This window comes from Zea mays, chromosome 10 (assembly GCF_902167145.1).
Source record: "Zea mays cultivar B73 chromosome 10, Zm-B73-REFERENCE-NAM-5.0, whole genome shotgun sequence".
NCBI lineage: Eukaryota > Viridiplantae > Streptophyta > Magnoliopsida > Poales > Poaceae > Zea > Zea mays.
In genome coordinates, this window is record NC_050105.1 from 84,361,851 (window position 1) to 84,371,653 (window position 9,803).

A 9,803-nucleotide genomic window follows, 5' to 3' on the forward strand; every position below is an offset into this window, starting at 1 on the left:
GGGTCCGGCAAATCACCCGCAGGTACTTTTGGGCGTGCCTCTGGGCCCCTAGCCGACCCCCAACGAACGGGGCACGGACGTCCACTCGGATTACCCGCCTGCAGCTCACCGGAGACACCATGTTCGGTGCCCATCGAGGGTAACATGGCGCACTCCCCCCTCCTCCTTGCGGAAAGGCGACGTAGGGGCGTATGTAAAAAGTCGAGTCTGTCCCTGATCGTCCTCTCGCCCTGTGCGGAGGCTCGGGGGCTGCTCTCGCAAACCCGGCTCCGGCCAAACCGTTGACAGCGTCAACATACCAGCCCGAGAGCTTGGGCCCCGACCGTGCACCCGGGCTACGGCCAGTTCGCATGAGGGAACAACCAGACCAGCCGAAGCGTTACGCAAGGCATTAAGACCTCGAAGGAGTGTAACCACTCCTCCGAGGCCTCGGGGGCTACACCCGGCGGGTGCGCTCGCGCGCACCCACCGGAACGAAATGCAACCGAGAAAGGTTGGTCCCCTTGCAAAAAAGTGCGACGAAAGCCTCCAAGTGAGTGCTAACACTCCCTTCGAGGCTCGGGGGCTACTGTCCGGGACCATAATTAGGGGTACCCTCAAGACGCCTAATTCTCAGCTGGTAACCCCCATCAGCATAAAGCTGCAAAGGCCTGATGGGTACGATTAAGTCAGGGATCAGTCCACACGAGTGACTCGATCACGCTTCGCCCGAGCCTAGCCTCGGCCAAGGGCAGCCGACCTCGAGAGACTTCCGTCTCGCCCGAGGCCCCCCATTTTACGGCGGACACACCTCCGGCTCGCCCAAGGCCTTGGCTTCGCTTAGAAGCAACCCTGACTAAATCGCCGCGCCGACTGACCAGGTTGCAGGAGCATTTAACGCAAAGGTGGCCTGACACCTTTATCCTGACACGCGCCCCCGGCAGAGCCGAAGTGACCGCCGTCACTCCACCGCTCCACTGACCAGTCTGACAGAAGGGCAGCGCCGCCTGCGCCACTCCGACTGCAGTGCCACTCGACAGAGTGAGTCTGACAGGCAGTCGGGCCCTGCCAAAGGCGCCGTGGGAAACTCCGCTCCGCCCGACCCCAGGGCTCGGACTCGGGCTAAGACCCGGAAGACGGCGAACTCCGCTCCGCCCGACCCCAGGGCTCGGACTCGGGCTAAGACCCGGAAGACGACGAACTCCGCTCCGCCCGACCCCAGGGCTCGGACTTGGGCTCAGAAGACGACGAAACTCCGCTCCGCCCGACCCCAGGGCTCGGACTCGGGCTAAGACCCGGAAGACGGCGAACTCCGCTCCGCCCGACCCCAGGGCTCGGACTTGGGCTCAGAAGACGACGAAACTCCGCCTCGCCCGACCCCAGGGCTCGGACTCCGCCCTGGCCTCGGCCAAACGATCTCCGCCTCGCCCGACCCGGGGGCTCGGGCTCGGCCTCGGCAACGGAAGACAGACTCGACCTCGGCTTCGGAGGAGCCCCCACGTCGCCCTGCCTAGGGCACAGGCCCGCCACGTCAACAGGGAGCGTCATCATCATCCTACCCCGAGCCGACTCGGGTCGCGGAGAACAAGACCGGCGTCCCATCTGGCCAGCTCCGCCAGATGGGCAATGATGGCGCCCCGCAAGCTCTGTGACGACGGCGGCTCTCAGCTCTCTTACGGAAGCAGGGCAACGTCAGCAAGGACTCGACCGCTCCAACAGCTGTCCCTCCGCCAGGCTCCGTCGCTCCTCCGATAGCCACGACATCACGCCAGCAAGGTGCCAAGACCTCTCCGGCTGCCACATTGGCATGTACCCAGGGCGCTAGCTCTCTCTCTCCGCTAGACACGTAGCACTCTGCTACCCCCCATTGTACACCTGGATCCTCTCCTTACGACTATAAAAGGAAGGACCAGGGCCTTCTTAGAGAAGGTTGGCCGCGCGGGACCGAGGACGGGACAGGCGCTCTCTTGGGGCCGCTCGCTTCCCTCACCCGCGTGGACGCTTGTAACCCCCCTACTGCAAGCGCACCCGACCTGGGCGCGGGACGAACACGAAGGCCGCGGGACTTCCACCTCTCTCACGCCCGTCTCCGGCCACCTCGCCTCTCCCCCCTTCGCGCTCGCCCACACGCTCGACCCATCTGGGCTGGGGCACGCAGCACACTGAGAGTCGGCTTAGGGACCCCCCTGTCTCGAAACGCCGACACTTTGTCACGAGCTAAAAAGAAAAGAAAATGAAGACCGACAAGTACTAGACTTACCAATTTCATTGTTCGGTGGTTCCATATTCAAATCCATCATGAACAAGCACCACAATTAGTACAGTAGTAGTATCTGGTTAGCTGGATTGTTTTGGATATCTGGCACAAGTACGTTTGCAATGCATCTAAGTAGTGGTAGCTAGCCGGAGTCTAAATAGGCCATGCATCAGCAACATTGGCGCCAAAAAATGGCATGCAGCGGCAACATTGGCGCGAACGAAAAAAAATGGCGGATGCAGCCAAAAAACACCACGAAAAAAGGGCCTCAAATGCAGGACTCGAACTAGAGACCATAGGCTTCAAAAACGTCTTCCCAACCGCATGAGCTAAGAGAGTACAATGACTTTTAATGCCACACGACCTTATTTAATAAGGGTAAAACGGGAAACATGCACTCTAGTTAATGGCTTCTTGGTATGTGAGATCCTGTCTAAAACGTCAAGAATTTTAGACCTGGAGGGAGTACAGTTGAGCTGCCTCATGAAATGTTGTGCGAAACAACTGTCTGTGTGTGTTTGTATTTGTTTGTACAGACTACGGAGTAGTATATACATACAGACAATTCCCTCGAGCGCTGGGCTAGATGCGCAATTCAATGTTTCCCGATGAATAGGGGACGTTGCAGCAGAACCGAGATTGGTCCAGATTGTTTGGCGAACTTCAAACATCTGAGATGAAAATTCGAAAATCTCGAGCCGATCTTCCCGCGTTCTGAAAGTGAAACCCACGAATACTTCTCAGATCCGTGAGAATACTTTGAAAGAGAAACCCACGGAAGAAGTATTCTCAGGCCAGCCAGGCATGCACGCTTGTCAGCTCTGAAGTGAAACAAGATGCAATAAAAAAAGCAAGCGGCCAACTCAAATGCTGTTTCACTAGGATTTGTTATGCCCTCCACTTCTTCTGTGAAGCATCTTGATGCTACGAACACACACGCATCAAAAATTTAAGGAACTTTAGGAGATCACAAGCTGCTAGTCCAGAATGTTTCACTGGACCTGGCAACTGACAACTGAATCACACATAAATTTATTATGGTGAGTCGTATGAGCAAGTGGACGGAAGAATTGCCCCCCGTGGCATGATGGAGTGTGCCTTTCGATATTACAGTTACACTTTTAATACAGCTAGGGAATGTATCACATCCACACACTCCACAACAACACCCGAGTACATGGCTTAGGAAAGGGCGTATTATTATTATTATTATTATCAGGCAGTGGCTGGATCATCTACATCCAGCGTGAAGCTCAAATCCTAATTACACAAGGCCTCATCGTTGCTTGGCTGCTCCAAATCCATTTTGATCAGGAATGCGCGCGCGCCCAGTGTGGTCTGCAGGGCTTCCTCTGTGTCTACACTGAATCAACGCCTTCTTCCTGCTGGCGAGCGAGGTATCTCTCTCTTCGTTCCTTCTGCAATCATGGAACCAACAAAATTAGCGTCCGGGCGCATGAGAAGGCGGAGCTGCATCTCAAAACACTTTCAGCGCTGCATTAAAAGACGAGGCAGACCAACAGTCACAAGGAGGCCTTGGTCCTACCCATTCATCGATCACAAGGCCTTCGCCGACAATACGGGTGCCATTGTCCTCCGGAGGCTTCTTGCGTGCCTCCAGCGCGGCTTCTGCTTCAGCGAGCTGGCGCTTGAGTTTGTCCATTTGCTACAAAGATGAAAATGTTGCCATGATGCATAAGCCAAGCTTGCTACTCTTCACTAATTGCACTGCATTAAGAGAGAGTAGCAAAAAAGAAAGAAAAGAAGAGGGTTTTGCTCGGACTTACTGGGCTCGGGCGCTCAGCGTCCAAGAATACCACCCGCAAAATTTGCTCGACTGCAACCTGGTCCTTCTGCTCATCAAACTGCGAGAGAGAGTTACAGACTTCAGTTTAGACACCCATACAAACGGTGATGACTGATCAGTAAGCGAAGATTTCCAACATTTAAACTGAACACTACACTGAGTCTGTTATGGTCGGGCGCCATTATAGGAGCCGTCCCCCACAGGAATAGGCTGGCCAGCAGTAGTAGATAAGGATAAGAATTAGATCTCAAATTAGAAGATAAGGATTAGATAAGATCTTAGATTAGGATAAGGATTAGTAGGGGAGATAAATACTTGTAAAATGCTATCCTATGGAATCAAGCAGAAACAATTACTTTTGCCCGCTTCCCTCAACGAGCACGGCGAACCCTAGCCTCCAGTAATCTCTCGCTCTCTCTGATCAGCCACGGAGCCCTTGCGCGGTGCTCGCTCTCGCCCCTCCACGTCCCAACCATACAACCTCCGTAGCATCCCCAGTAGGAATACTAATCCTATCAACCTGGTATCCATCCCCGTCTGTGACCGCGACACCGACAACCCTAGAAGGCCTCAACGCCAAGCTCACCAGAACCTTAGCCAACCTCACTTTCCGTAGCGACCATTGAAGCCTTCATGGCGCGTGTGGCGTGTCCTTCCCAACCACCGTCGACGCCACCTCTGCCGGCGATCACGCACCCGCTCCTTCCTCCACCAGCAACCGCAGCACCAACCCTGCCGCCACCAGCGTCGTCACCACGCCCGATCGGGGCCAGTGCACCCACACAAACAGGTTTGTCCATTCACCTCATCTCCATGCAGCCATCACCATCACCAATTCGTCTTATGTCCTCTCATCAACAACAGCGTCGGAATTCACGATGGCAATGTCTCCAACGCCGACCGCGTCCTCTGTCCCCAACCACACCAAGGTACTCTACAGAGGAGCGGACGGTACCCTGTTCTTGGGCACTCCGATCGGCGACGCCCAGAGCAACGCACCATGCCCTATGGCGTTGTACCACACGCCACCCACACAGGGCGCACCCTGGTCCAGCGCCTCCACGGTTCTACAAGCTAGACTTCCCCACATACGAAGGCATCCGGGATCCTCTCAATTGGCTCAACCAGTGTGTACAGTTCTTCGTGACCACACACCCTAGACTCGGATCGCACGTTGCTGGCCTCCTACCACCTCACCGGCGTCGCACAGGCATGGTACTATGCCCTGAGCAGGACGAGGGCATGCTCTCGTGGGAGCGCTTTTGCGTGCTCTTTACCCTCTGCTTCGGCCTGACAGTGCGTGGCAACCTCTTGTCCGAGCTCGCACGTCTACCTTTCATATCTTTCGTGCAGGAGTACGTCGATCGCTTCAATGTCGTGCTCTGCCATGCATGTGTTCTCTCGGGACCCCGGAAGGCCGAGTTGTTCGTAGCGGGCTCCCGGACCACATCCGCATCGTCGAGCTTCGCGAGCCGCGGGAACTCCAGTCGGCCATGTACCTAGCTCGAGCCTTCGAGACTCGCGCAGCGGCGTCACCGTCGAGCCTGATGGCGTGGAGCACCAAACCACCGCCAAGCCAAGGCCAGCCTACACCAACCAAAGCCCCACCGGGCGCGCCGCTACAGCACAGCGTGCCAGCACCGGCAGAAACGGGTGGCCTGGCTCGCCAGTTATATTGCCTCTTCCCTGCCGAACAGAAAGAGTGGCATTGTCAAGGGCTCTACTATAACTATGACGAGCCATATGTCCGAGGCCATATCTGCAAACGCCTCTTCTACCTAGAGTCGGAGGATTACATCAACATCAACGCCACCACAAGGGATGCCGCCATAGAGGACACGGGTCGGCTTGTGGACATTGTGGTCGCGCCAATGGCCATCACCAACACCGCATCGACACCAACAGTCTCCCTCCACGCCATCGCCAGGGTTCGCACCCAGGAAGCCATGCTCCTGTCAATGCACATCTAGGGACACCGTTGCATAACCCTACTTGACTCGAGCTCCACGTCGAACTTCATCAACGCCGACGTCCTCCACGACCTACAGCTTGCCATCGACTCACACCCATCATTGTGTGGTGGCCAACGGAGACTGCGTTCCGTGCCAATGCGTGGCATGGAACATGGCCCTTAAGATTGGTCAGGAGACGTTCACAATCGGCTGCTACGGCACCAGATTGGGGGCGTTCGACCTCATCCTTGGCGTCGAGTTTCTGAAGACACAGGGACTTCACCGCCATGCGCATGACATTCACCCGGGCTAGTCAGCATGTCCACTAGGAGGGCCTAGGCCTTCACCGCGACCCCCTGTCGGGGCTGGCCGCTCGAGTTGCGACCGCGTCCGCAGAGCACCCGCTGCTAGACACCCTCCTGCAACAGCTCAAGGACGTATTCTGAGAGCGACGAGGGTTGTCGTCAGCACGTCCCTACAACCACCGCATCCACCTACTGCCCAGTACCACACCAATCGTCGTCCGTCCATATCGGTACCCACAACTCTAGAATGATGACCTAGAGCGCCAACGCACTGCCATGCTCGCACAGGGCATCATCTGACCTAACGCGCCACTGTTCTCCACCCCGATGCTCCTGGTACGCAAGGCGGACGAGTCCTGGCGTTTCTGCATCGATTATCATGCTCTGAAGTCTGAACGCCAGGCTCGAAGAACAAGTACTCCATTCCAATGTTGTTTGGCCTATCCAACGCCCCAGCGACGTTCCAGGCTCTGATGAACGACGTGCTCCGCATCGTACCTCTGTAGGTTCGTGTTGGTGTTTTTCGATGATATTCTCATCTACAGTGCCACCTGGGTTGAGCACCTACAGCACATCAGCGTTGTCCTACACGCCCTCCGCTCACACCGACTCCACCTCAAGGGCTCGAAGTGCTCGTTTGAAGCCTCGTCGGTGGCCTACCTTGGCCACGTGATCTCGACGGACGGCGTCGCCATGGACGCCGACAAGTCCACGAGGGTCGCTTCCTGGCCGGGACTGCGGTCTACCAGTGGCCTCCGCGAGTCTTGGGCCTCACGGGGTACTACCGAAAGTTCATCCATAATTTTAGCATCGTCGCCCTGCTTAAGTGTCTCTTGCATCAAGACGTGTTTGCTTGAGACAACGAGGCTGGGGCAGCCTTCCAAGCGCTCAAGCTACATGGGACGTGCCACCCAATCTTCCACGTGGGGCTGCTGAAACAGCACAAGTGGGAGCTACCTGCTAATCCAATGCCTCTGCAACTGGTACATTATGATCGCCTCCTACCAGCGGCAGCCAAAACCTTGCGGGCGCAACTACACCGCGACGTCTAACACATCCTGGTGCAGTGGCAGGGCCTACCTGCGGAAGAAGCTACATGGGAGGTGCTCGATGACTTTCAGGGCCTCTATCCCGAGTTCCTGACTTCCAGCTCGAGGACGAGTTGTTTGCGCAGGCGGGGAGAGATGTTGTCGTCCCCCATAGAAATAGGCGGCCAGCAGTAGGAGATAAGGATAAGGATTAGATCTCAGATTAGAAGATAAGGATTAGATGAGATCTCATATTAGATCTATTAGATCAGGATAAGGATTAGTAGGGAGATAAATACTTATAAAATGCAATCCTATGGAATCAAGCAGAAGCAAATACTTTTGCCCGCTTCCCTCAGGGAGCAGGGCGAAACGTAGCCACGAGTAATCTCTCACTCTCTGAACAGCCACGGAGCCCCTGCGTCGTGCTCGCTCTCGCCCCTCCACGTCCCATCTATACAACCTCCGTAGCATCCAAGGTAGGAATAGTAATCTATCAGAGTCTGTCGAGGAAGGTGGAGAGAGGATTTACCAATTCAGGGACATACTCCACCGGCCCTTTGACTTTCAGGCTGACAATCTTGAACTTAACCTTGCACTTGTCCAAGGGCTTCTCGTTGTTCTCCGGATGCTCAACAAACTTGAAAACTGCACTTGATGTAAGGGAATGCACGGATAGGTCGTTATAACTTGCGAGCACCACAGCTAGCGATTTAATTCATTGGTGTCAAATTCAGTTACCTGTTGCTATGATACTTTCCCCTGGAGCAAGTACGCCGCCGGGAGGCCTCATGAAGCAACTCTTTGGTGCTGTCGTTTGGAACTGGAACATCAAACATGCTTAGAATCAGTGCTCTGCTGATGGGAACTGAGGGTTTAACAATTGGACCAGTTGCGGTAGTTAGTGGTAAAGCTGCCTAGGAACAGACTGGTTGGAAAATTTGCAAAAGAACATTTCAGCAAAGCATGTAGCTATAACATGTAGTTAACTAAGAGACAATTGGTTGTTACCTTGAAAGCCACATGAGACTTGCTGATGTTCTTGATCCTGACAGCGCTCCGGACTTGCTTACCGGGTTCATCTGTAGACAGTCACAATTAGAGACCAAAATTAGTCGAAAACAGCTGGATGGGGAAAAAATGCAGTAAACTGCATATCTGCCATGCCCTTTAACTATCCGTCGATTTATCTCTATATAAGAACAGTCGTCCAAAGTTCGTATAATAAAAAAAATCCCCTTTTCTCGACGAATAGAAGTTATGTCCGACGGAAGTTGAAAAGGAACAGCAGCTTTCACCGAGCAAGCAAAGAGACAGTTGCGGAAGCAGAAAATTTGAGGAAATCAAACGAAAGGCGACGCGTTGACGAGACAGCGCGATCGAATCTAAGAACTCGTATAGCAGCGGGAGACGGGACGCAGCCGCGGTGAAAGAATGATAAGAGGAGCAAACGGTTGAAAGGCGCCTTCTTCTCCACGGGCCATCCGTGCTAGTAGAAAGGAAACAGTAAACCACCAGAGCAGGAGCAGTCGAGAGGCGGCAAGAAAATTAACTGAGCGCCGCGCACAGATTGCTTACATGGAAAATAAAGCTTAGCGGGCGGGTCGAGGCGGAGGCGGCGCCGGGTGGGGAGCAGCGACCGGATCACCTTGACGCCGCCGCCGCCGGACCCTGAGGGCGCGCGGGCGGCGTCGCCCTCGGCTGCCGGCTGCGCGGACGCGGCGGTCCCCCAGAGCGGCATGTGGCACAGCCCCAAGCGACCGGTGCCCTGCTCCTCCTCCCGCTAATCCTGTTCCTCCTCCTCCGGCGGCGGCAGCAGCAGGAGCGGCTCGCCGTCCCCGTCGAGCTACGGAAAACGTACGATAGGGGTGCTTCGCGAGAGACGACGGGCGGGGTGGAAGTGGAAGAGGTGGGGGAGATCTCGTCGAGGTGACTGGTGAGGAGGGGAGGGAGGGGAAGAGAAAAGAGTATGATTGCTATGCCGACGGACGAAGCGGTGGAATCGTCGAATTGCGGCGACGGAGCGAGGCTGCGCGTCTAGTGTCTGTGACTACTCGACTACCGACTATAAACCGATCTCTACTCTATATATTTATATTCTCCTCCAATATTTATGGATTTTCCTCTAAGGCTGGCTCCAACAGGTCAGCTATCAGACCAGCTAAAAATAGTTTAGCTACCCAACTAGTATTGTACCATCTTCAATAAGGCAGCTATCCCGGCCAGCCAAAATACATGGTAGAAGAGAGAAGAGTCAAATTAGCTGGCATTGACATGTCAGGCATTTCCCTCTGACAACCGTCAGCTGGGACCCTGTGAGGGAATCGACGAGCAGGATGCTTCGGTGATTTGGCGCGAAAGCAAATGGGTCAGCGGTCACAGTCAATTTGGCTTCCTTGTTGCAAACCAGACGCCTATCGCTGGCCATGTAAAATACAGAGGGCAGGTAAACAGGAAAATGGCTGGACAATATGG

The 9,803-nt window shown here is 55.1% G+C and overlaps 1 protein-coding gene across 1 annotated transcript; it reads right to left on the bottom strand.

Moving 5' to 3' along the window:
* Positions 1 to 3,245: 3,245 nt before the first annotated feature.
* On the bottom strand, positions 3,246 to 9,394 carry LOC100284019 (uncharacterized). Its single transcript, NM_001156917.1, is given in 7 exon segments — positions 3,246 to 3,654; positions 3,783 to 3,902; positions 4,024 to 4,101; positions 7,861 to 7,976; positions 8,070 to 8,151; positions 8,340 to 8,410; positions 8,907 to 9,394. Coding segments are annotated over 7 exon segments (690 nt in total). The 5' UTR covers positions 9,070 to 9,394; the 3' UTR covers positions 3,246 to 3,594.
* Positions 9,395 to 9,803: the final 409 nt, after the last annotated feature.